General features: G+C 49.2%; 1 protein-coding gene across 2 annotated transcripts in view; it reads left to right on the top strand.

The window, feature by feature from the left end:
- ACBD3 (acyl-CoA binding domain containing 3) overlaps positions 1-26737 on the top strand; it is a 421148-nt gene that overhangs the window by 275277 nt on the left and 119134 nt on the right. For both annotated transcript variants that reach the window (XM_069608687.1, XM_069608686.1), the window contains exon 6: positions 24999-25194. In XM_069608687.1, coding sequence (XP_069464788.1) covers positions 24999-25194 — 196 coding nt within the window. The remainder of the gene's footprint in view (positions 1-24998; positions 25195-26737) is intronic.

The following is a 26737-nucleotide window of genomic DNA, read 5'->3' on the forward strand; positions in this document are numbered from 1 at the left end:
AAAAAGGACCTGTGGCATTATTAAGGTCTAACCTGCGTGGAGGGGCGAGGCCGCCCACCCCAGAGGCCAACGAAAGAACCCATCAAGAAGATGTCGGAATGGACGAAATTCACGACAAAAGGGTCCAAGAAAAAGCAGGCCCTGCGTGGTGCGGCCAAGCCCTGCGAAGGGGGCGCTGGAGGATAAGGGGGACTTTCCTTCTGCTGATATGAGCTCACCACATTGTTTCCAGTGCCCCCCCCTTAATCTTCAGAGAATATCCCGCCTGGAGGAGGTTATTTTGAGGAAGGCACCGGGGGAGGGTTGTTTGGTATAGGCTGTTTTGGAAGTCTCACATGGGTCTGGGGGGACCCGCACAAGTTTAGGCTGGGCTGTTGCAAGGGCTCAACTCCTGAGGTGGATGGTCGGGGGAATAGGGTGTGGCAAAATAGGGAAGAAAGGGTGGGGGGGCGGGGGTCCCAACCCATGACCACTCTTTTCAGGAGAGACCCTAGGATCACAAAACGACTATGGGAAAAGGAGATGCGCTTATGGTTACCTCCCTAAATATTAGGGGAATTAAACTCCCAGGTGAAAAGAAAGGTGGAGCAGTACCTGGGAGGGAGAAGCCGGGAATTGTAGCCCTTCAAGAGGGACGCATCCGAAGGCAGGATAAACATAAAGTGAAAAATAAGGGGTTACAGTAAAGTTTATCATTAATGCATCAGGGAAAACGGGCCGGGGGGCTGTTAGCTCTCTGGGATAACCTGGGCTGTCAAGTCATTGCCACAGACCCAGACTCAGAGGCCAGGTATTTACTAATATCCTTTCAAGGGGGAAGGGAGACGTACACTGGCTATGCCCCCAACGTGGGGCAGGACGGATTTCTTAGGACAAAACTATCTAAGTTGGAGGTCTTCGCCAGAGGTCGGATAATATTAGTAGAATACTTTAATATGGCATAGGACCTCTGGTAGGACAGGAGAGCAAGGGTCTTTCATAAACCGGGTAAGCCCTCGTAAGTGCTGAATTGTAATTGTTCATTTATAGTGCGCATCGGACCTGTAGACATCTGGGCGCAGAGCAGGTTACAAGGTTACATATGACAAGACCTCAATATACAGAAATATACAATATGCAGATAGATACAGATATATACAGATATGTACAGGTGAATGTGGCATCAATGTACATATATACACTAGATGGAATCCTTAGTTACTGTTTCTAATTTAGGTGCAGTCTGCAGAGAGAAGTACCAGGAAACAGGCCAGGGGGTCATTGGTCTAGGGAGTGCAGCCACCTCTTGGTGTTAGTCTTAAAGCAATGGAAGGGAGAAATGGCTCTTAATGAGTCGGTGTTAGGAAAAGTTTGAATGCAGTACCCTCTGGGAACACTACAAACAACTATGACTACAGGTATAGGCAACCCAACCTTTGGTATAAGCTTGTACTACACAGTTCTGATAGCGTGTTGAGCAGCCAGGCTCATCTCAAGAGGGGAAATGTGAGCTGTATTGGAGTTACAGAAAAATTCAGTTACAGGTATTCAAATAAACTTACACTCAAGGTTTTTTGCATAAACAATTAATAATGTATCAGTCAGTTATAAAGCCTTCAGAAGGGAGCAATAGAATAGTAACACACAAATATACTTCAATACTGTACACTGAGTTTCTGAATCAGACAAGGCTCTTTTGGGATGGCCCACAGGCACAACCTACACACACAGGTGACTTCAGTAACAAGTTTGCTGGGGACATTAATACCTTTCTGTTGGCATTCAGTATACTCTTTAGAAAGAAAGTAAAAGGCAAAGGTTATTAGAACACAAATTATAAATAGTCCTAAGCAGGGCAAATACTTTCAGATAGCACTTAGAAGAGTCATTCAATTCAATAGGCTAAGCCAAAGTCAATAGACCAAAGTCTTTGTGTAGGATGCAGCACTTCAGGAAAAGTTTTTGCACAAGTTCTTAGGAGTCTTTGAGAAAAAGAAGAATCAAATGTAGGGACAGAAGCTGATCAGACTTGTGAGTTGCAGAAGTTACAAGCACTTCCACAGTAAGCGGTAAGTTCTCTTAGGCTAGTTTTACAGTACCTTGGTAAAGAAGAAAAAGATGCAGCTGAAGGCTTCTGTTACTGTGCAGCTCTGCAGATCTCACTGTTCCTGGGCCTCAGTGGTGGGTACAAGAGGGAGATCTTCGGGACTCCTGCACTGTACTGGCACCGTCAAAACTGGCAACCGGCTGTTTCGCGTTTCAGCTCCTTGCAGTACAGCAAATGGCAATAGGCTCGGTTCCTGGCTGTCCAGGTGGACTTTACTCACATCTGAGGTCCCGCACTCGACTGAGGGGTGGGGTCAGGCTTGGTCAGTCCTGCTTCGTGGGAGTCCGGAGGATCTTCCAAAAGCTTTAGGCCATTTACAAGCAACACACACAATCTGTTGTCCCTCTCCCTGGCTCTACGGTTTCCTGCAGCAACTCTGAGGAAATTCAACCAGCTCCAAGTTTGGGGTCCAGGTGGCTTACTTGGGATTTGATTGGTCCCACCAACTCAAAGGGAGAAGTTGTCCTTGCAGGGCTTCTCTGTCGATGCAAACTTGGCTATTCGGACCTGCAGCAGGGCTTCACCGAGCAAACCAACGGTCCAGGAGTTGCAGCAGCCGTCCTCTTCAAGCTCTTCTTTGGTTCCTTCGTCCAGTGGTGGACTCTGCCTTCCAAGCCAAGCGACTCGCCTTTTATTCAGTTCTCTCCCATTCATTCCAGCCTAGCTGCCACTTACCCAGCAGGATGGCTGTCATTTCTGGACAGTCAGCCAGCCAATCACCACAGAGTGCATTTGGGTCTCCTAGGAGACTAAGCACAGAGAGTTTAGAGCACCTCCCTCAATTCCTGCCTACCCCAGACACTCTGGAACCAGAGACGGGTTTCACTCCTGAAGCCCGCCAAAGGCTAATGAACAAAGAGACCAAACCTGGTTTGGCATGCAGAGAAACTCTAGAAGGACCTTTCCTCAAAGACATGGCAAAAAACGAACTCTGGGCACCATTTGAACAAGGATGGCTGGACGCCATTTTGAAATAGATGGCTCCCGTGGTTAACGTTACCGGGTCCGCGAACGGTTGCAGTAAATGCAAACCTTGTAGTTCAAAACGAAACCACTGCCACCAGCCATTTAAATGAGGAATGGGTAACATAAAAAATGGTACATGAGAATTTAGACACAGGGGATACTAAGTAACCCCTCCAGCACTCTAGTGTAAGATAGGGTGTGCTGGGTCTAGCAAGTACAATGCTTAGTAGAGCCCATTTCACTCTACTGCTCTGGGAAACAGTAGTTTATCCAAGAGAAGGTATTTAAACCTTGGGAAATCTAAAAGACTTCCATGTGCCACTGCACTGAAGGTGCTGTGACACCATTGTAAAAGATGCCACCTATGAAGTTTGTTAGACTCCATAACCAAAAAGAAACAGAGGTAAAATTCACATAAAAATACATGAGAGAGTGGGAAAAAGGGTCACACTCTCTCCAGGTTAAAAAAATCAAGTCCTCAAAATCCAGCAAAGTTTCTGGGGGTCTCTAAGGTGGAAGGAATTGGCACATTTCTGAGAATTCTCCCTAACAGTCAGGGATAGAGTTCCATAGTTGCGCAGCCACGACTGGAAAGCTAGCACCTCCTGTATTTTTTAGCTTGAACTTGGGTATTCTGAGACTGTTGGATTGTGCTACTTTGATAGGCCGTGTAGAGGTGTGTTTGATAAATCTGTGAGGTATAGGGGAGCCTTGTTGGACAGACATTTGAGTGATTTGAGCTTGATTCTGTCGTTTATGCAGAGCCAATTGGTGTTGCGTCTCACGTGAGAAATGTACTGTTTTGGGTATGCCTAGAGCCGCTCTTAGGGCATTGCTTTGGATTGTCTGTAGTTTAGTGGTGTTGGGTTTGCTGGTGCCTAGGTATAAGGCGTTGCAATAGTCCACTTTGGATAGGATTAAGGCCCTTGCAATTGCAATGCAGCTTGCCGTGGACAGGAATGGTTTGCATGCGTAAATCACTTTACATGTATAGTTGGTGGCACAAGCTGTGGCGTTTATTTGTTTGAGTTTGAGTGCCGAGTCTAGGTAGAAACCTAGGGTCTTGACCTCCTTAGAGACTTTGATCTTGATTCCATCAATGAGGACGGAGTTATGTAAGGTAGAGAGTTTAGTCAATCTTTTAAGAGATCCAACGATTAAAAGCTCTGTTTTTTCATCATTGAGACATAAGCCGTGGGTGGACATCCAAGTTTGTATAATTAGATACATTTTGTTGATCATGGTTACGTCTTTGTCATAGTCACCTAGGATAGGGATGAGAATCTGGGTGTCATCAGCATAATTGGTATATGAGACACCCAGATGTCAAGTATGTCGAACAGGGGCTTTGTAAATATATTCTACAGGGTTGGGGATACGCAGTAGCCTTGTGGTTCTCTGCATGTAATGGGTACTGGGTCCTCTGCAGAGGAGGGTGAGAAGACTCTCATGGATCGGTTGTCCAGGAATGAGCTTATCCAGGTGGTGGCTTCCTTAGAAAAATGGGCGGCTGTTTTAAGGTGATTGCACAGGACATTATGGTCGACACGGTCAAATGGGGCGGACAAATCTAGCAGGAGAAGGATGGAGGCTTCCCCTTTGTCTTTTCGGTCGTCTAGTTGATTCTTCAGGTCATTGAGGGCCGTGTCGGTCCCATGTCTCGGCATGAAGCCTGATTGGCTAGTGCCCAGTAGGTTGATCTCCAGATAAGCTTGAATCTGGAGATAGGTAGCTTTATCAAGGATTTTGAGAAGAAACGCTATGGTTGTGATTAGCCTATAATTGGTGGGAGGGTTGAGGTCTAGGTTAGCTTTTTTTAGTAGGGGTAGTACCGAGGCATCTTTTGAGATTGGTAGGTACTGAGCAAGATTTGGAGGAGGAGTTGATAAATTTGGAGATGAAAGGAGCCAGGTTTTTTGTGGCTTATTTGATAATAAGTGCTGGACATGTGTTCCATAGGCATTTAGACGGTTTGAGGAAAGAGATGATCTTTTCAGCCTCAGCGCATGATATAGAGTTGAATTCAAATTGGTAACTGGGTCTGGTTTGTTTGGAGGAGGAGGAGCAATCTTATGTAGGGTGGGTTTTTTTTTTTACATATATTTTTTCTTGGAGTAAGGTTATTTTATTGCTGAGGGCGTTTTAGATGTCTATGCACTAAAATTTGTTTTTGATGCAAGAGTCGCTGGAAGTGACCGGGGTTTCCAATTCCCTTAGGATAGAGAAGATTTCTCTGGTGCTTGAGCTGGCTTTTTATATTCTATCATTAAAGGTGTTTTTTTTATACTTAGCGGCCAGGGAGGGAAGAAGGAGCTTGTTCTGAGCTGTCGGGTTGTTTTTCCATCTGGTCTCATCAAGTCTTTTTTGGATGTGCAGGGCTTTTAGGCTAGGAGTAAACCATGTGTTTAGGTGACCTATAGGTTTCTCCTTACTGAGTTTAAGTGGTGCAATGGCGTCAATAGCTCAGTTATGGGTGTTATTATACAGGTCAACCAGATCTGTAGGATTGGATGGTAGGTTCGCAGAGTTGGTGATAGGTTGTAGCAGGGGCAGGTGGTTGGGGGCTGGGATGTCTTCTATTCCTAGTTGGGGCCAGAGGGACAATGGGTCTAGCCGAGTTGGTTTGAGGGCTGTCTTGGATGGTGAATGAGATCAGGTTGTGATCTGTCCACACGCATGTTTCGGTATTGGTTGTGGAGGACAGGCAGTTGATGTCTGCGATCCAATCCAAGGTACGACCTTTTGTTTGAGTGGGTCCGTTGTTCCTGTGGGTGAGGCCTGCTTCTGTGATGGCATTAGATAGGATAGTGGCATTTGTGTCATTCGGGTCATACAGACATAGATTAAAGGCTCCAAGTAAGATAGTTTGGGAGCTTGGTTTGGTGTTGGTATTAAGGAGGGTGGTTATGTCTTCTTCGAATGTCCCTAGCGGGCCCGGGGGACGGTACACCAGGTGCATGGAGACAGTGTGGGAAGCAGATAATTGTAGTTTAACTGATAGCAATTCAGTGGATGGAGTGTAGAGGGGTAGATTCCATTTCTCTCATGTCAAGGCTGGATTTGCATATGAATGTTATGCCTCCTCCTTTAGAGGTTTCTCTGTCTTTGATAATGGTGAAATTATCTGGGACAGCTAGGGCGATGGCAGGGCCAGCTGCTTTGTGGAGCCAAGTCTCTGTGACGGCAAGGAAATCGAGCTGGTTAGTTGTAATGTCAGCAATTTCAGTGGCGTGGGCCTACGAGAGATCTACTATTGATGAGTGCACCGCTCATTTTGTGGGTTTCCTTAGTCTTTTTGTTGGGAGGACTTTTTTGTGGGGGTAATAGATGATCGGTTTCCTGAATGGGTTTAGAGTTATGTTTGGTGGTGCATGGCTTAAGTTCTGAGGTCAGGTTGGTGAGTCTGGTCTGGAGCCTGGTCTGTGATTTCTCCAATTAGTGGAGTGTCTTTGCTAATTGGGTGTGTTATCTGCTGTATAGGAGTAATGGGTCGTAGGAAGTGGGTAGGCCTGATCTGGTCTGACGGTGGTAATGTTTTTTCATAGATGGGGGTCTGGGAGTTGAGTTGGTGAAGGCCATAGTGGTGGCAGTAATGCCGGATGAAGGCAGAGAGAAGTAAAGCTGTTTGGGCATGGGTGAGTGATGGTTTGATCATTAGGATGGTTAAAATGTTTGCTAGGACAAGATTCATGGCTCCTAGTTGGGCACTGTGGGCTTAATACAGGTTTCTAAGATCAGATACAATTTTCCAATATGCTGCACTGTGGGCTGAGTACAAATTACCGGTATAGGCACAATTATAGGCAACGTGGGTGAAGTACAATTTACCAATGTAAGATAAAATGATGCACAACGTGGGCTAAGTACAATTTACCAATATAAGGCACAATGATGGGCAATGTGGGGTAAATACAATGTACCAATATGAGGCACAATGATGGGCAATGTGGGGTAAATACAATTTACCAATATGAGACACAATGATGGGCAATGTGGGCTAAATACAATTTGCCAATATAAGGCACAGTGACGAGGCTAAATGATGCTGTGGGCAATATACAGTTTTCCAGTATAATGCAGAACGTGAGGCACAGAGGGCTGTGTACAGTTTGAGATTAGGCGCAATGTGCTGAGGGTCGTTAGCAAGGTTAATGCACAGGGGCAAATGCGCTAAACTTTAACGGACGGATGAATAGATATGTGCTATCAGCGGTCCTATGTGGCAGATAGATTAGAAGTAGGATGAACAGAGGAGACGGCCGCGGAGGGGTGAGTATCATATATAATGAGCATGTTAGCAAACATGGAATAGTACGGATGCCGGCAGGATGACTATACTCTACACGTGCAAAGTTGGAAGGCAATGAAGTATCAGGCACAACTGGGTACTCACTACGCTTGCCCTAGGGGGGCGAAGCAAATCTGGCTCATAATGTTCCGCTGGGACAGTTCATAAGAGGGGAATGATGAAACGACGCTAAAGGCAGATCAGCTGGTAGCTTTGTTGCGACCTGTGGCGAACAGTGGAAAACGGGGCCTTTATTTGACCTTAATTGTGGCCGGTTCTTCCGGCGGATGTTGACGAAATATATCAGGCCTGTTGCTTAGCAACGACACGAAGCAGAGCCTCGTGTCACCGCGTCGCGCCTGACAATTTGAAAAGTGAGCGAAGTTGATGCGGTGCAGCTTTGGCGTGGATTCTGTTGTAGTGGCCCATACACAGAGGTAATGGGGCTCAAGTGCCCAGCGAGGCACACATGGGGGGAGGGGCTTCTGTGGGGCAAAAGGTTCACTCGCACATGGGCCTCACCGGATGGTATGTTGGGTTGCTGGGAGAGACTGTTGGCTTCGGGGCAGCATTCAGCGTCGCGTAGCTGGAGCAGCTGGTCAGGCTGGTGGGGACTCCTGCCCTCTCCACCACACGATTGGTCTGCACTGGAAAACCGGGGCAAACATGGCCTTTATTTGACCTTAATTGTGGCCGGCTCTTTTGCCTGGTGGCAGATGTTGACGAAATATATCAGGCCTGTTGCTTAGCAACAACACGAAGCGGAGCCTCATTGTGGCACTGCGTTGCGCCCGACATTTTGAAAACTGGGCGAAGTTGATGCGGTGCAACTTTGGCGCGGATTCAGTTGTAGTGGCTCATACACAGAGGTAATGGGGTTCAAGTGCCCAGGCAGGCACACACTGGGGCTTCTGTGGGGCAAAAGGTTCACTCACACGTGGGCCTCACCGGATGGTGTGTTGGGCTGCTGGGAGAGATGGTTGGCTTCGGGGCAGCATGCAGCGTCGCATAGCTGGAGCTGCTGGTCAGGCTGGTGGGGGCTCCTGCCCTTTCCACCACAAATTGGGTCTGCAAGATGGGGCTGAAGGATATAATGGCGCAGTTAGCGCTTGCGGTTGGTGGCGGGGAACTGCGGGGGAGGCAAAGGAATATACATTTTACTCCCATGTACATAGAACATTCTCGAGGATAGAGTATGTTTGGGTGTCACCGTCCTTACTGGAAATGGTGACAGAGATAGACGTAGGTGCGATTGCCTTTGCTGACCATGCTTCTATAACGATAACCTTAGATCACATCACAGTGCGCCGGGCCTGTGGAGATATCCAGGCCATATCCTTAAAGAAAAGGTACTAGGTGAGGAAGTGAGGGATAAAATCCTGTAATGTTTCTCGAACAACAACTCGGGAGAGATAAGCCAGCAAATTGTGTGGGATACGTTCAAGGCCACATTGAGGAGGGCGCTTATCGCACTAAAAACTTGGCGGGACAAACAACTTGGACAATTGGAAAAGGATTTAGAGATTAAGCTAAAACAAGTAATGGGCCAAATGGCGGACTGGGCTGGGAGTAAGGTTAGGAGGGAATATCGGCCGATTAGGGGCCAATTGGATGTCTTACAAATGAGGGAGGCCGAGCGCTCGCTGATTTACTGCAAACAGAAATTTTACATTAAAGCAAATGAAGCAGACTGCCTGCTGGCAAGACTGTTAAGGAAAATGTGTAGGACTATATTAACAATTGGGACAGGAGGCGGCTGGGGGGAGGAAAACTCGCGTTTCCAGATATTTTGCAGACACTTAAAGAATACTACTCATCCCTATACAGGACAGACTCGCCTACAGAGCAGGCCCAAAGGGAGTACCTGAGTCGGTGCCCAATGCCTAAAATCGCCTTGCAAGAAAGTGAGGAACAGGAGGATGACATTACACCTGAGGAGGTAAGGGCGGCAATAGCAGCTTTACCAATGGGGGAAAGCTCTGGGTCCTGATGGGTACACAGCGAGTTTCTACAAATCCTTCAGGGAAACTTTTATCCCACATAAGGTTAAACTCTTTAATTCCTTCAGGGGGACGGGAGGCGTCACCCTATAGATGGAGGAGGCCTAGGTGGTGGTGGTGGTGCTGCTGCTGCTGCTGAAGCCAGGGAAAGATGCCACTCAATGTGGATCCTATAGACCGATCGCCCTTAGTAATATCGACGCAAAGATATACACAAAAGCCCTGGCGAATCGCCTGCAGAGGTTTCTCCCTAAGCTTATCGATCCTTATCAGTCAGGTTTTATCAAACATAGGCAGACTTCTAACACTGAAAGGGTCAGTCATCTCATTGAAAAGGTCAACAAGCCAGGGTTCTGATACTTAATCTAGCCTGGGACGCCAAAAAGCATTTGGTAGGGTTGAATGGCTGTTCCTCTTTTACACCATGGAGAGGATGGGATTTGGACAAAACATCCTCTTAATGGTAAGAGCCAATTATCGTACACTTTCGTTGCATCTCGCAATTAATGGGCAACTTTCTGAGGGGATCCCGGTCTCGAGAGGCATGAAACAGGGGTGTCCTCTTACCCCGTTACTGTATGCCATTCACTTAGAACCGCTGCTGGCTAGCATTAGGACATCCCAGGAAATAAAGGGAATGCACTTTGGAGGAGAGGAGCACAGAGTTGTGGCGTTTGCAGACGATTTGGAGCATGCGTTTTAAAGGTAAAGGGTTTAGTTTAATTTGAATGGGTTTTAATGGGTAAAAAACGGGGCCTTCGGGGTGGAACACCCATTAAAAGAAAAAATGCATTTGATGCAATTTTTTTTCGATGCTTTTTTTTCGATGGAATGGTCCGTCGATGACCATAAACCATAAGGCGGTAGTGGGAAGCCCACTGGATGAGGTGCTGTGGAAGCCAAGGGGAGTCAGACCGGCAAATATGTACTCTAGCGAGATTGGGGCACTGGTGGGAGGCTCATGGGACCAATTGGTGAGAAGAGCCGGACTAACCACCTTCCCCTCCCCGCTGACTCCACTGCTTGGGAAGCCTCAGTTTACCCCAGGCAGGAGGGGGGAGGCTTTAATAGGTCGAAGGAGGGAGGATGCTGTAAGTTAAGGGATATGTTCAGTGGTCAAGATTTGAAGATTTTCGGCTAGGAGAAGGGGAGAGGTTTCACTACTTCCAGTTGAGGCACTGACTGATGAATCCAGAGGTTAGATCGGCAGCCACCAGGAAACGTACCCAGTTTGAAAAATATGTAACTACGGAAGCAGGGGATAAGCATACAGTGGGAGCAATTTTGCGGGGTTATTGGAAGAAGGGGGGGTGGGAGAGCCTCAGGGAGGGAGATGCATGGAGCGATGGGAAGCATCAGTGGGACAGCCTATAGAGATAGACCAGTGGTCTCTGCTATGGTCGCAAATCCCCAAACTCACAAGGGACGTCCAGATACAGGAAATGTGGGTTAAGCTGATCGTCCTGTGACATCTCACCCCAGAGAGAATACACACATTTTACCCGGCGGTCCCAGAGACATGCTGGAGGGAATGTGGGGGAATGGGGAAGTGGAAACATGTTTGGTGGGAATGTCCGTATATCCAAACATAGTGGGACATGTTCCAGACAGCAATGGTCAAAATCTTTGGGAAACCTTTGACGGTCAGCACAGGGTTTGCCCGCTTGTAACTGGGAGGGGTGTTGGAGACTCTACCGCCAAAAACACAAATAAAGGCCTAATGTAATCCTGATGGTGTCAGTAGCATTGGTAGTGGGCCAGAAATGGAAACGGAAGGAACCCCCTCTGTTCTACCCCCCATTATACCCCCCCCTGCCTCCCCAACTGAACCCGAATGGGTAGGGAAGATCTGGAACTATGTGGCATTGGAATAGGCAACCTATTCTATTCAGGGGTTATCCCAAAATTCCTCATAGAGTGGGACATAATTTTGAAACACCTGCAACAGGACTCGAGGAGCATCGTGCCTGAGGAAAATGAAACTACTGGAGTTGGTGTAGCTAAAGGTTATCGAATGGACTTGCCCAACTCCAGACGTGTAGGGCCATGGACGAGGAGCTCATCAGAGAAGCTTATCATTGATGGGGGTGGGGGTCACAAGTTGGCCATTGGAAGGAGAGGTCAGCTGGAACGGGACCCGATCGGCCAAGAGAAAGGCAGACTGGGACGAATGGGAGTTGGAGATAGGAGGAGGGGAATATGGACTGGTAAGAGAAGGGGGCCAAGGTTGGGATGGGGGAAGGGAAGGGGTTTGTGAAGTTTGTGCCGATTCGCTCGACGCCTTTCGTGTCGGAGGTACCCCGTGGCCCGGGGGAACCCCCTAGGAAGGCTCTGGTTAAGAGCAAGCACTCTCGGGTGCCTTCTTTTCGCCACCTGGAATATATTTCAGAGGCGGATGAGGATTCTGATGGCCTAGTTCCTAGTCGGGTTCCAGATGAAATTGTCTCCGGCCATAGTCAGTTTGAGGATTTGAGTCAGTCACTGCATGATGCCAGTGGACTGGACACCTCTCCGGAGGTGAAGTTTTGTAGGCCTGAGCCTGGCTCTCATGCCGATTCCTCGTACCGACGCCTTATGGCTAGGGTTTCTGAGTACTTGGGATGGTCTGCTCCCCCAGGGGAGTTTGTGCAGGATGATCTAACGGACATCCTTGATGTTGGTCCCCCAACTGACCCGTTACTGCCGTTCCATATGGCTTTACAGAGAAGGGTGGCGGCGGCTTGGACTGCTCCGGAGAGTCTCCCGGCGGTGGGCAGATCCTTGTCGCGAAAATACCGTCCAGCCAGTAGCGACCCCTGCTACTTGACCAGGCACCCCACTCCGGAGAGTTTGGTGGTGCAGGCGGCCACGGCCCCGGCAAAGCAGGCGTCGTACCCTACCATCCCTCCTGATAGGGACGCCAAACGTTTTGATGGCTGGGTGAAGAAAGTGTTTTCTTCTGGTGGTATGGCGCTTCAGGCGGCCAACTCCATTTGTGCCTTGTCTCGTTTCTCACACACTCTGTGGCACTGTGTTGCGTTAGCGGCTGAACATATTCCCGAAGGGGACGAACGGGATGGTTTCCTTGCTATGGTCCAGGATGATAAGGATGCCATGTGTGAGTCCGTTCAGTCAGGTTTGGGCTTAGCTGAATGCGTCAGTAGGTCCATGGTGGCGAGCACCGTGATACGCAGGTTTGCGTGGTTGTGGAAGTCTGGGTTTGCTCCTGATGTGCAGTCCCGGCTCCTCAACATGCCCTTTGACGGTGAACACCTTTTTGGCAGCAAGGCTGACGAGAGCCTTGAGAGGTTGCAGACCTCAAAAGCTGCAGTGAAGTCATTGGGCGCTGCAGTTCGCCAACCTCTGCCTTTTCGTCCTGGGGGACAGCAGTGGTGGGGTGGTTCCTTTCGCTATTACTCGCCCTTCAGTAAAGCGAGAGGAGCTGGCAGTCAAAGAGGCCAACGCAGGGGTACCAGAGGTGGACGACAGGGTACCCGTGGTCCCAAGGCCGCTCGGGCAGTTGCCTCTTTGCCCTCAGGTAACGCCGCAGCCGCTCCCACTCAGTCATGAGGCCATGTCCCATGGTTCGCCGGTTGGGGGAAGGCTGGCGCAGCATCTTGTAGACTGGCAAGCCATTACTTCAGATGTGAGGGTTCTGGAGATCATAACCCACGGCTACTGTCTTCCCTTTCGGCACAGGCCTCGCGACAATCCACCGGGGAACCTCTCTTTGCAGAGTCCGGATCCGCTCCTTGCGCAGAAAATTCAAGCCCTGCTGGAGAAAGGCGCCATAGAACTGGTGCCCGTAGCGGAGAGGAACAAGGGATGGTATTCCCCTTATTTTTTGATTTCGAAGAAAGACGGGGGATTGAGACCCATCATGGACTTGCGCAGTTTGAACAAACTCCTCAGGAAGGACAAGTTCAAGATGGTTACTCTCTCTCAAGTCCTCCAGGCCCTTCAGCTTCAAGACTGGTTGGTGTCACTCGACCTCAAGGATGCTTACTTCCATGTGCCGATCCATCCCAAGCACAAGAAGTACCCGAGGTTCGCGGTTGGCGACTCACACTTTCAGTTTCGGGTCCTGCCGTTCGGATTGACCTCCGCCCCGAGGGTTTTCACCAAGCTCATGGTGGTGGTGGCAGCGCATCTCAGGCAAGGGGGGATTCACGTCTACCCCTACCTGCAGTGTTTTCCTCCCCAGGTGAGGGCTCTTCACATTCAGCAGATGGTGCACAAGTTTCAGCATGCCCAGACGCTCCCAGCGTTCGAGTTCTTGAGGTTGCTCGGCCTCATGGCATCCTGCATTCTTCTGGTGCCAGAGGCTCGCCTGCGGATGAGATCTTTGCAGTGGGCACTCAAGACGCAATGGTCGCAGTCCTCCGGCAGGATGTCGGACCCGGTTCAGGTGCCGCCCTCGGTTGCCCGGGACCTTCTGTGGTGGGCCGTCGAAGGCAACTTGATGAAGGGGGCTCCATTTTGGCTTCCCTGGCCGGAGATGACGATCGTGACGGATAAATCCCTCACGGGATGGGGAGCTCATGCCAACGGGCTGACAGTCAGCGGTCGTTGGTCTCCGTCGGAATCCAGACTCCATATCAATCTGTTGGAGCTGAGGGCCGTCAGGCTAGCCCTGAAGGCTTTTCTGCCGACTGTGCGAGGAAAGAGTGTCCTGATCCTGACGGACAACACAGTGGCCATGCACTACCTCAACAAAAAGGGGGGGGCAGGGTCACTTCCTCTGTGCAGGGAGGCGATGCAGCTCGAGTTCTGGGCCATCCAGCAGGAAGTTTCGATCTCGGCAGTTCATCTGGCCGGAGACGAAAACGTGACGGCGGACGCTCTGAGCAGGCAGAGCGCGATCTCTCACTAATGGGAGTTGGCTCAGGAGATTCTCCTGGAGATCTTTGCCCTTTGGGGGACCCCTCAAGTGGATCTCTTCGCCTCCATTGTCAACCGGAAGTGCGAAAGGTTTTGCTCGCGGGAATTTCCTCCAAAAGGAGCCTTAGGAGACGCGTTCGTGGTGGAGTGGTCATTCCCGCTGCTGTACGCATTTCCTCCAGTCCACGTCATCCCGCAAGTGCTGCGGAGGTTGCGGAAGTTCGGTTCCCGGATGATCCTCATTGCTCCGGTGTGGGCTCGGAGGACGTGGTACCTGGACCTTCTCGACTTGTCCATCTGCCCTCCACGTCGTCTTCCCTACCGAGACGATCTGCTCTCACGGGAGGGGGGGTCAGGTTCTCCATCCAGAGGTCAGATCCCTCAACCTTCACGCTTGGCTTCTGAAAGGTTGAGGTATAAGGATTGGGACCTCCCTGAAGACGTGATGGAGGTGTTGCTTTCGGCCCAAAGGCCAGCAACAAAGTCTCTGTACCGTTGGCGTAAGTTCTGCGACTGGTGCAGAGTTCAGAATGTGGATCCTTTTGCATGTGACATCCCCATGGTTCTGTCCTTTTTTACTTTCTTTGGCCCACAGGGGCTTGCAAGTGGGTATCATTAAAGGTTACCTGGCGGCGCTGTCCATCTGTAAGCGCTCGTCTGAAGTGTTCTTACTTTAAAATCCCTTTAATTTCACAGTTTCTGAAAGGGCTCACTAATGTGTTCCCTCCGTCACCTTTCCTTGTGCCCAGTTGGGATTTAAACCTTGTTCTTAAGTTTCTTATGGGTGCTCCGTTTGAGCCTTTACATTCTTGCCCTTTGAGGCTGTTGACTCTGAAAACTGTGTTTTTTGTTGTGGTTACTTCCGCTCGCAGAGTGAGTGAGTTACAGGCACTTTCAGTTAAGCCACCTTTCACTGTATTTCACAAGGACAGGGTTGTCCTTAGAGTTCGTCCTTCTTTTCTTCCGAAGGTAGTGACGGAATTTCATTTGGCCCAGAAGGTTGTTCTTCCGGCATTCTTTCCTCCTCCGCATCCTGGTAAGGAAGAGGAGAGGCTCCACAGGCTTGATCCTAGGAGAGCTTTAAGCTTTTATGTTTCATGGATGTACCGGGTCAGAGTGGACGATCAACTCTTTATTGGTTACGCTGGAAAGCGTTTGGGGCAAGCTGTGACGAAACAGACTTTGTCTCGCTGGATTATTTTGGCCATCTCGGAGTGTTACCGCTTGGCGGGTAAGGACCCACCGGCTGGCTTGCGGGCCCATTCTACCAGGGGTACGGCTGCATCTACTGCCCTGCAGAGGGGTGTTCCTATTCGCAACATCTGTGATGCAGCCACCTGGGCTTCAGTACATACATTTGTACGTCACTATTCCCTCGATTCCATCCGAGGACAGGATCTGGCTTTTGGCAAGGCGGTCCTTTGCTCTGCTATTTGATTGGCTATTCTAAATTTTGATTCTAAATTCTTTCCCTCCTCCTTGCTCTGGTACTGCTTTGGGAGTCTGTCATAGATATGGAATACGTCGGAGGACCCAATCCCCTCGAAGAACAAGTTACTTTCTTACCTGGTAACATTCTTTCGATGGGATGGTCCGACGACGTATTCCATATCGCTCCCGTCCTGCCTTCCCCGCTGCAGAATTTCTTTTGCGATTGCAGCTTACGTTCCGCAAGGCTTTGTGTCTGACTGGCAGTTGACTAATGTCACACGTTCTGGGGGAAAAAACTACAACTGAGGCTACGGGCATCGTGCGTCCTACTTATCACATCGGATGACGTCGGAGGAGGTCCTCGACGACGGCGCATCGACGTCATCGACGCAGGACGCAGACGCCGAAAAAAGTTTCCGAAGCAGCACAGCTGTGGTGATTACATGTCATAGATATGGAATACGTCGTCGGGCCATCCCATCGAAAGAAAGTTACCAGGTAAGAAAGTAACTTGTTCATCTTTGTGTAATTACACTACTGCTCACATTTCCCCTCTTGAGATAAGCCTGGCTGCTCATCATGCTACCAAAACTGTGTAGTACAAGCTTATACCAAAGGTTGGGTTGCCAGAGGGTACTGCATTCAAACTTTGCCTAACAGTTCCCAATTAAGAAAAAACACAAATCCGGACCTCCCGCCCTCCCAGGCTGGTAGATGAAAGACCAAGAAAGAATAACCACACAGGAAATGGGGAAGAAAGAATCCACCAGGTGGAACAATGGTGACCCTTTCTTTGCATAGCCACAGCTATGAATATATCCTGCAAGAAAAAATAGCACAAAAGTCAGCAGAACACGTCCTCTGCCACCAGCCATATCTGTATGCTTGTTACTGTAACATAACTGTTACAAGAGCAGAGAAAAAGGAGGTACTAAGTAACCCCTTAGCACTTAACATAGGGTGGTGTGTGCTAATCTCTCGAGAGGAGAAGCTAAGAAAAATCAAATGTATCCCTCTAACCTTGAGAACAGTAGTTCTTAAGGAAAATAAAAGGATACAAAAAGGAGAGCCCAAAGGGCTCCCAGCAACACAGTACATAGCACAGATGCCTTTTAAAAGGTATGGGGAAAAGCATGACGCCATACAATGAAGTAAAACCACAATGAATAGGGTTCACGTGGTCCGAGCAAAAAGAATGAATGAGGGGGAAATAAAATCTCCCTTCATTCAGGAGAACAAGAACCAATTCCAGAAATCCAGCAAAAAGTACTGGGGGTCTCATGGAGAGGGGATTTGGCATAAAATGGGTAAATCTCCCTAACATTCCTGCCGAAGACAAAAGAAGAACCAGGAACTCCCCCACCCAGGATGACAGATGAAGGAACAAGAAAAGGACGAGCACACTAAAAATGGCAAAAAAAGAAAAGCCATCATGCTAGCAGAATGCTGACCCTTGTGTGATTTTTTACTCGCAGGCTGTCAAACCAGCCGCGGTAATGCACAGAAGTCAGCAAAGTATGTCCACTTCCACCAGCCATAATAGTAAGCTTGTCTCTGTAACATAAATGTTACAGGAGTCGTGAGAAAGGGCATACCATGTTTCTCCCCTGCACTCTACGTAAGGTGGGGTATGCTGGTATCACAATATAAAATGTAAAGGGGATGAAAATCCCTCTCTACCCATGAGAACCTGTGTTTTGCAAGTTAAGTCAAAAGAAACTAAAAAGGAAGCCCACGGGGCAACCCAGCACCACTGCACAGAAAGTAGTGTGTGCTGCAATAATATGTAGATGCCCAAAAAGTTAAAGGAAAGGATAGATTCAAAAATAAACTATGGAGAGTCTGAAAAACGACACCCTTAAAAAGAGAAAAAAAGAAATGGTGAGTGGGGAAAAAGGTTCCCGCTCACTCAGGAACATGGAAAAGGAATCCACAAATCCAGCAAAAAGTGCGGTGGAGGGGGGGTCTCACATGTGAAGGTGATTTGAAATATAAATGAAAATGTAACCTAACAGTCGGTTGGACTGGATGCGTGGTTATGTTTTACTGTTTTCTGATCTACTCTGAGCATACGAGTCTATGAAAAATCCAATGCTGGAGACGGAAAAAAATATTTCCCTGTAACCCGAATTTACCAGTGTTGGCATCTTTCATCGCGAGAGAAATGGACCAATCTTATTCCAAGCTTTTTTAGTGGGATAAACCATCTTTTGAAACTAGCTAAGAAAGTCTTTTCGAGAGGATTGGGTCCTCCGACGTGTTCCATATCTGACAGGTAATGTCCACAGCTGTGCTGCTTCGGAAAACTTTTGGCGTCTGCGTCCTGCGTCGATGCGCCGTCCCCGAGGACCTCCTCCGACGGCCGACGTCACCCGATGTGATAAGTAGGACGCACGACGCCCATAGCCTCAGTTCTGTTTTTTCCGCGAACGTGTTCGCTTCGTGAATCTCGGTACGCCTCGACTCTTTGGAGTTTGCTGTTTTCAATTCTCGGTTCGTTGAACCTGTTCGGTTTTTTGTGAAGACCTGTTCGTGGCGATGTCTACTTCGTCTTCAACCCCGCGTCCGGGCTTCAAGAAATGTGGGGACTGTGGGTCCAAGATGTCGGTCACGGACTCGCACGACGCCTGCCTCTGGTGCCTCAGGGAGGCCCACGATACGGACGACTGTGTCGACTGCCAGTCGCTCACGGCAAAGGCCTTGCGCAAGAAGAAGCTGTCGGTAGGTCGGGTCTCTAAGCCCCGGAAGTCAAGGTCTGCGGGGCTTTCGACGGATGACTTGGGGGGGGGGGGGCGACTCTCCGCGTCATCGTCAGAAGTCCATTGGGTCTCCTTCCAGGAGTCGGTCTCGCCACTCCTCCGCCTCTTAGAGGCATTCCCGGAAGCGCTGGCATCGGTCACCTTCCCCGTCCTCTTCCGAGGACTCCGCCCGTCAGCGGGTCGCTTATCCCTCCATGCAAGCGACACCGGAGGAATGGGCTTCCTTCGGGAAGCAGATGCTAGCGATTCTTGAATCGCAGGGCACCGGTTCGTCCGCACCTCCGAGTGGGGTCGGTCAGCACCAGTCGAGGTACACCGCTCCTACGCCTTCGGGCTCGGGTGGTCGGCACGGCTCGCCGGAGAGGTCCCGCTCGGACAAGGGTAGCCGTTCTCGCCATGCCCGTTCCAGGTCCTGGTCCTCGACGCGCTTGAGACCGCGTGAGCCTGTGCCGTCTTCGAAGAAGACGTCGATGCCTGTGGCGCCGAGGTCGACGAGGATTTCTCTCGAGGCTCCGCCTCCGAGGGAGTCGTCGACTCTGTCGGCGCCTAGGTCGTTGAGAGACAAGCTCGGAGCTCTGGCTTCAAGGCCTGTGTCGATGCTGGCGGCACTGCAGTTAACGTCGACGCCGATTCGCTCGATGTCGACGCCGTTTCTGTCGACGCCGACTCGCTCGCCACCCTCAACGCCTTTCGAGGCGGTGGTGTCGGAGGGGACCCTTGGCACGGGGTTAGCCCCTAGAAAGGCTCTGGCTAAGGTCAGGCACTGCTTTGGTCCCCAGTTGTCTTCCTCTCCCCGCCTGGAGTACATTTCAGAGGGTGATGAAGGCTCTGATGACTGCTTGGTTACGGTACCAGATGAGCTTATCTCGGGCCATAGCCAGTTTGATGACCTGAGGCAATCACTGCATGATGCCAGTGGACTGGACACCTCTCCGGAGGTGGAGTTTTGTAGGCCGGAGCCTGGCTCTCATGCCGATTCTTTATATCGGTGCCTTATGTCTCAGGTCACCGGGTACTTGGGTTAGTCAGCTCCCCCAGGGGAGTTCGTTCAGGATGATCTCAAGGACATTCTTGATCTTGGCCCCCCCCCCCCAAAACTGACCCGGTTTTGCCGTTTCAAATGGCTCTGCATAGAAGGGTGGCGGCGGCTTGGACTGCTCCGGAGAGTCTCCTGGCAGTGGGCAAGTCTTTGTCGTGAAAATACCGTCTAGCCAGTAGCGACCCCTGCTACTTGTCCAGGCATCCCACTCCGGAGAGTTTGGTGGAGCAGGCGGCTACGGCCCCGGCAAAGCAGGCGTCGTATCCTACCATCCCTCTGGATAGGGACGACAATCGCTTTGACGGCTGGGCGAAGAAAGTGTTTTCTTCAGGGGGTATGGCGCTTCAGGCGGCCAACTCCATATGTGCCTTGTCTCGTTTCACACACACTCTGTGGAACTGTGTTGCATTAGCGGCTGAACGTATTCCCGAAGGGGACGAACGAGCTGGTTTCCTTGCTATGGTTCAGGATGGCAAGGATGCCATGTGTGTGGCTGTTCAGTCGGGTTTGGACATGGCAGATTGTGTCAGCCGGTCCATGACGGCGAGCACCGTAATACGCAGGTTTGCGTGGTTGCGGAAGTCTGGGTTCGCTCCTGATGTGCAGTCCCGGCTCCTCAACATGCCCTTTGACGGTGAACACCTTTTTGGCAGCAAGGCTGACGAGAGCCTCGAGAGGTTGCAGACCTCCAAAGCTGCAGCTAAGTCGTTGGGCGCTGCAGTTCCCCAACCTCCGCCTTTTTTCGTCCTAGGGGACAGCAATGGAGGGGAGGTTCCTTTTGCTATTACTCGTCCTTCAGTAAAGCGAGAGGAGCTAGCAGTCAAAGAGGCCACCATAAGAGTGCCAGAGGTGGAAACAAGGGTACTCTAGGTGCCAAGGCCGCTCGGGCAGTTGCCTCTTTGCCCTCAGGCAATGCCGCAGCCGCTACCACTCAGTCATGAGGCCAGGTCCCATGGCTCGCTGGTTGGGGGAAGGCTGGCGCAGCATCTTATAGAGTGGCAAGCCATTACTTCAGATGTGTGGGTTCTGGAGATCATAACCCACGGCTACTGTCTTCCTTTTCGGCAGAGGCCTCACGACAATCCACCTGGGAACCTCTCTTTGAAGAGTCCGGATCCGCTCCTTGCGCAGGAAATTCAAGCCCTCATGGAGAAAGGCGCCATAGAACTGGTGCCTGTAGCGGAGAGGAACAAGGGATGGTATTCCCCTTATTTTTTGATTTCGAAGAAAGACGGGGGATTGAGACCCATCATGGACTTGCGCGGTTTGAACAAACTCCTCGGGAGGAACAAGTTCAAGATGGTTACTCTCTCTCAAGTCCTCCAGGCCCTTCAACTTCAGGACTGGTTGGTGTCTCCCGACCTCAAGGATGCTTACTTCCATGTGCCGATCCATCCCAAGCACAAGAAGCACCTGAGGTTCGCGGTTGGCGACTCGCACTTTCAGTTTCTGGTCCTGCCGTTCGGATTGACCTCCGCCCGAGGGTTTTCACCAAGATCATGGTGGTGGTGGCAGCGCATCTCGGGAAAGGGGGATTCACGTCTACCCCTACCTGGACGATTGGTTGATCAGAGGGAGCTCTCCCGAGCAAGTCCTGGATCATCTGTCTGTCACCTGCCACTCCCTTCACAAGCTGGGCTTCTCCCTTAATTTAAAGAAGTCCCATTTGACACCAACGCAGCGGCTCCAGTACATCGGAGCAGTGCTCGACACATCCCTGGGGCAGTGTTTTCCTCCCCAGGTGAGGGCTCTTCACATTCAGCAGATGGTGCACAAGTTTCAATTTGCCCAGAATCTCCCAGCGTCCGAGTTCTTGATACTGCTGGGCCTCATGGCATCCTGCATTCTTCTGGTGCCAGAAGCTCGTCTGCGGATGAGATCTTTGCAGTGGGCACTCAAGCTCCAGTGGTCTCAGTCCTCCGGCAGGCTGTCGGACCCTGTTCAGGTGCCGCCCTCGGTCGCTCTGGACGTTCTGTGGTGGGCCGTCAAAGGCAATCTGATGAAGGGGGCCCCATTTTGGCTGCCCTGGCCGGAGGTGACTATCGTGACGGACGCATCCCTCACGGGATCGGGAGCTCATGCCAACGAGTTGACAGTCAGGAGTACAGACTCCATATCAATCTGTTGAAGCTGAGGGCCGTCAGGCTAGGCCTCAAGGCTTTTCTGCCGACTGTGAGAGGAAAGAGTGTCCTGATTCTAAGGGACAACACGGTGGCCATGCACTACCTCAACAAAAAGGGGGGGCAGGGTCACTTCCTCTGTGCAGGGAGGCGATGCAGCTCGAGTTCTGGTGCATCCAGCAGGAAGTTTCGATCTCGGCTATTCATCTGGCCGGAGACGACAACGAGACGGCGGACGCTCTGAGCCGGCAGAGCACGATCTCTCACGAGTGGGAGCTGGCTCAGGAGATTCTCCTGGAGATCTTCGCCCTTTGGGGGACCCCTCAAGTGGATCTCTTCGCCTCCAGTGTCAACCGGAAGTGTGAAAGGTTTTGCTTGCGGGAATTTCCTCCAAAAGGAGCCTTAGGAGACGCGTTCGTGGTGGAGTGGTCATTCCCACTGCTGTACGCGTTTCCTCCAGTCCCCGTCATCCCGCAAGTACTGCGGAGGTTACGGAGGTTCGGTTCCCGGATGATCCTCATTGCTCCGGCGTGGGCCCGGAGGACGTGGCACCCGGACCTTCTCGACTTGTCCATCTGCCCTCCACGTCGTCTTCTCTACCAAGACGATCTGCTCTCACAGGAGGGGGGTCAGGTTCTCCGTCCAGAGGTCAGATCCCTCAACCTTCACGCTTGGCTTCTGAAAGGTTGAGGTATAAGTTTGGGACCTCCCTGAAGACGTGATGGAGGTGTTGCTCTCGGCCAGGCGACCGGCAACAAAGTCTTTGTACCATTGCCATTGGAGAAAGTTCTGCGACTAGTGCAGAGTTAAGAATGTGGATCCTTTTGAATGTGACATTCCCATGCTTCTGTCTTTTTTGCTTTCTTTGGCCCACAGGGGCTTGCAAGTGGGGACCATTAAAGGTTACCTGGCGGCGCTGTCCATCTTTAAGCGCTCGTCTGAAGAATGTTCCTATTTTAAGATTCCTTTAATTTCGCAGTTTTTGGAAGGGCTTACTAATGTGTTCCCTCCGTCACCTTTTCTGGTGCCCGGTTGGGATTTGAACCTTGTTGTTAAATTTCTTATGGGTGCTCCGTTTGAGCCTTTACATTCTTGTCCTTTGAGACTGCTAACTCTTAAAACTGTATTTTTAGTTGTGGTTACTTCCGCTCGCAGAGTGAGTGAGTTACAGGCACTTTCAGTTAAGTCACCCTTCACTGTGTTTCATAAGGACAGGGTTGTCCTTAGAGTTCGTCCTTCTTTTCTTCCAAAGGTGGTTGCGGAATTTCATTTGAGCCAGAAGGTTGTGCTTCCGGCATTCTTTCCTCCTCCACATCCTGGTAAGGAAGAGGAGAGGCTCCATAGGCTTGATCCTAGGAAAGCGTTGAGCTTTTATATTTTGCGCATGTCCCGGGTCAGAGTGGACGATCAACTTTTCATTGCTTACGCTGGAAACCGTTTGGGACAAGCTGTGACGAAACAGACTTTGTCTCGTTGGATTATTTTAGCTATTTCCGAGTGTTACCGCTTGGCGGGTAAGGACCCTCGGGCTGGCTTGCGGGCCCATTCTACCAGGGGAGTGGCTGCGTCTACTGCCCTGCAGAGGGGCCTTCCTATTCGTCACATCTGTGATGCAGCCACCTGGGCTTCAGTACATACTTTTGTACGTCCCTACTCCCTCGATTCCATCAGAGGGTAGGATCTGTCCTTTGGCAAGGCAGTCCTCTATTCCGCAATTTGATTGGGGATTCTAAATTTGTGTTCTAAATTCTTTCCCACCTCCTTGCTTGGTACTGCTTTGGGAGTCTGTCATAGATATGAAATACGTCGGAGGACCCAATCCCCTCGAAGAATAAGTTACTTTCTTACCTGGTAACGTTCTTTCGATGTGATGGTCCGACGACGTATTCCATATCGCTCCCTCCCTACCTTCCCCGCTGCAGAATTTCTTTTGCGATTGCAGCTTGCGTTCCGCAAGGTCTTGTTTGTCTGACTGGCAGAAGACTGGTGGCACACGTTCTGGGAAAAAACTACTGAGGCTATGGGCGTCGTGCGTCCTACTTATCACATCGGGTGACGTCGGCCGTCGGAGGTGGTCCTCGGGGACGGCGCATTGATGTCGTCGACGCAGGACTCAGACGCCAAAGATTTTCTGAAGCAGCACAGCTGTGGACATTACCTGTCGTAGATATGGAATACGTCGTCGGACCATCCCATCGAAAGAACGTTACCAGGTAAGAAAGTAACTTGTTCTTTTGTTGGATTGCTATTACAAATGAACATGCCATGGAGCCTGCACTTAATTAGCTCTGGCTATTCTGACCATGTCAAAGACAGTCACTGCTACCTTTAGCTGAAACATTTTTGTTCTAAGTTTGCTAGCGGTTTATTTTCACATTGATTGATAAAGCACTAACAGGCTAATGGATCCAGGACTGATTTTATATTTTTTTGATTTTTTTTTGGATCATTCTGATAAATGTATCAAATCATTTCCTGTCCTCTACATGGACTCTACACAACCATGATATTTGATTCAAAGAATAGCGCTAAACATTACAGGGAAATTTATGAAAATGCTAATTAAATATAACTATTGATTACTGATCTCTGATGAATATATAGGTTTGCACTGTGCCCTTCCTACCTTTACTCTTCTAACCACTACTGGTTCCTATTTGCTTAAGGCCCTTGAGTTAAATAACTAAACAGTTTAAATGGATGTCTAGACATGTCTATATTACATTTCGTTCACCAAGGGCCAATGCTTCCATTGCGGTACATTGGACAAAGTGGGAGCCTGGAAAGTAATTTTATTTCCCTAGGCATGGATAGTTTAAAATTACCATTTCATAATGTGCTTATAAAGTGCTTCATGCTGGAGCCATCTTGCTTTTACACACTTGAATAACAGCTGATATAAGATAATGAAATTATGAAGCTCTGAAGGATAAAGGGCTGAGTCGGTCCTGCTGTTTATTTGAGCTTGTGAAGTTGAGTCTGCCCAATGTCGGAAGAGGGAATTTAACGTGCGATATGCCCAGCATCACTATTCATGTGGCACTCTCCGCCTGGTCCTCTCAGAATGGAAAATGTTATCTATTGTTATGTCATCTTGGACTGCAGGACTGAGATGTCCTCTTGCTCTTGGGGATTGATTTTGTCCGATCACCTTCGGTGGAAAATATCGAAAAATACCCAGCCTGGTGGTGAATTTGAAGTGACTGCCCACTTTGGAGACCCTATGTTATTTGGAAAATGTTCTTAATGTTGTGGTTTTAGAAACCTTTTTGCAACCTTGCAGCTGATTTACTGTTGCCATTGTTTTATGTTTGGAACTGGCTATAAACCTTCTTGTAACAACTTTTTGTTAATCACTGATTAAGTGGTGCCTGAATTTGGATTACAATTTCTGTTGGACTAATGTGATACACTTTTAGCTTTCTAAAACAATGCCTCATATATTGCAGGCAGCCTTACAAAAACAACAAGAGGCAGTGTCTGCAACAGCTGCTGGGAATTTGGCAAGTACAGCATCAAATGTAAATGCTGGCACTCCGGGGGAGCAGCCATCCATCAATGGTCAGGCCCATCCACACGTCAACCACTCTGAAGGAGATCTGGAAAACAACGCTTTGGAAGAAGTACTGGAGAATGGACCTAAAGGTATCTTCTTTTCAGTTTCCTATGCATTCATCTTTTGCAAGTATTTTTTGCATGTCTGGCAAAATGAACTTTTTGCCCCTTTTTATGCCTAGATTCACATGCAGATTGGTCAGATTAAGATTTCAGCCAAGGACAAGTATGTTTTTGCCGCGTTCTACCACTGTTTGTAGCTCTGCAGCAAAACAAATGGAGACCATGATCACCCAGCCCTCAGCTTTGTTACGGGTTACTACTCTGCATAAATAATGTTTATAACAAAACTAAACAACCGCCCTGTTCTCCAGATTCATCTGCTTCATAGTTTGATATTCTGTACTACTCTTCGTCCTTTTCTGCTATCGGAATAGTTAATTAACTACGTAACACAATGCCTTCCCAAATCCTTTTGTGTTTTTAATTACCGTAGGGAAAGGGAATGTATTTTAGGTTCTGTTTAGTTTTCCTGCAGTTTACAGTGTAGGCAGAATTATTTGATGGTTGTGCAAAGGTGTATTTGCTTCAACATGCAGATCTTTATTCTTTTAGCAAGAGCAGAAGTGCTATCTAGCTTTGCTTTCTTTTAGTATACTTAATTACCATGATCCTAAAGGCACCCCTGACTTCTTCATTTATGTTAGTTTTTGCAGTGCAGCTCTGTTTTAGATTAACATAATATGCATATGCAGTAGTTTAATGGTTGGCCTGAAATATTATAACTTGTTTGCTGAATTTTGAATTAGGCTTCGAAATGAGCCTGTAATTTTATTACACAGCGGTTAATGCACCATGGTATAACGCATGCTCTTCACTTCTTGGTGCGTTGAGGAGATAAGGAAGGTGTTTCCTTCAGATTTCAACTTCAATGGGATATTTTGATGTTCACACCTTTGGAATGGAAAAGCAGAAGTAACAGTGGCTGGGTGACGTATATGATGGAGACCGAAAAAAAAAAAAAACGCACCAAAGTGGACTTTAAATGTCATAATCGAAAATGAACATTGGTCCTGCCCAGGGGAGAAGACTCCACGGACTCAAAGAAGCCACCAAAGTTTCCTTTGGCTAGATAAGCTTTTGCTCAACTCGTGGAGTTCAGAGGATTGCAGCAAGACAGGCCCACCATAAAGCTGGACCCGATTTCCATGATAAATATGGCAATGTTGTCCTGGCTTCTGGGATGGTATTCTATGTTTCCATTTGGAGTTATGTTTTAACACAGACTGGCATTACATGGAATTTCTCACCTGTTGGTAGATTCACCCCAAAGGAATGGAAGGACCAGTGATCTGAGGGACCTTCACTTCTAGCAAATTTGCATTGTCTTGAACGCTTTTGTGAACATGTTTGTGCCAGAACTGGGCATGAACTGTATGCGTTTGCCATTATTCATGTGGCGCAGCGTATGTAATAAATATATTTCAGAATTAAAAAAAAAAAAAAAAGCCACCAAATGGACCGCCCCACTCCCCACCCACCGCACACATATAAACACATGCACAGTCTGCCGTCATCTCCGTTGGACACTGTCACAACCGGGCGTTGTCCCCGTGACCCATGGTGACCTAGA

The sequence above is a fragment of the Ambystoma mexicanum genome, chromosome 4q, assembly GCF_040938575.1.
Source record: "Ambystoma mexicanum isolate Mex_15411 chromosome 4q, UKY_AmexF1_1, whole genome shotgun sequence".
Classification (NCBI taxonomy): Eukaryota; Metazoa; Chordata; class Amphibia; order Caudata; family Ambystomatidae; genus Ambystoma; species Ambystoma mexicanum.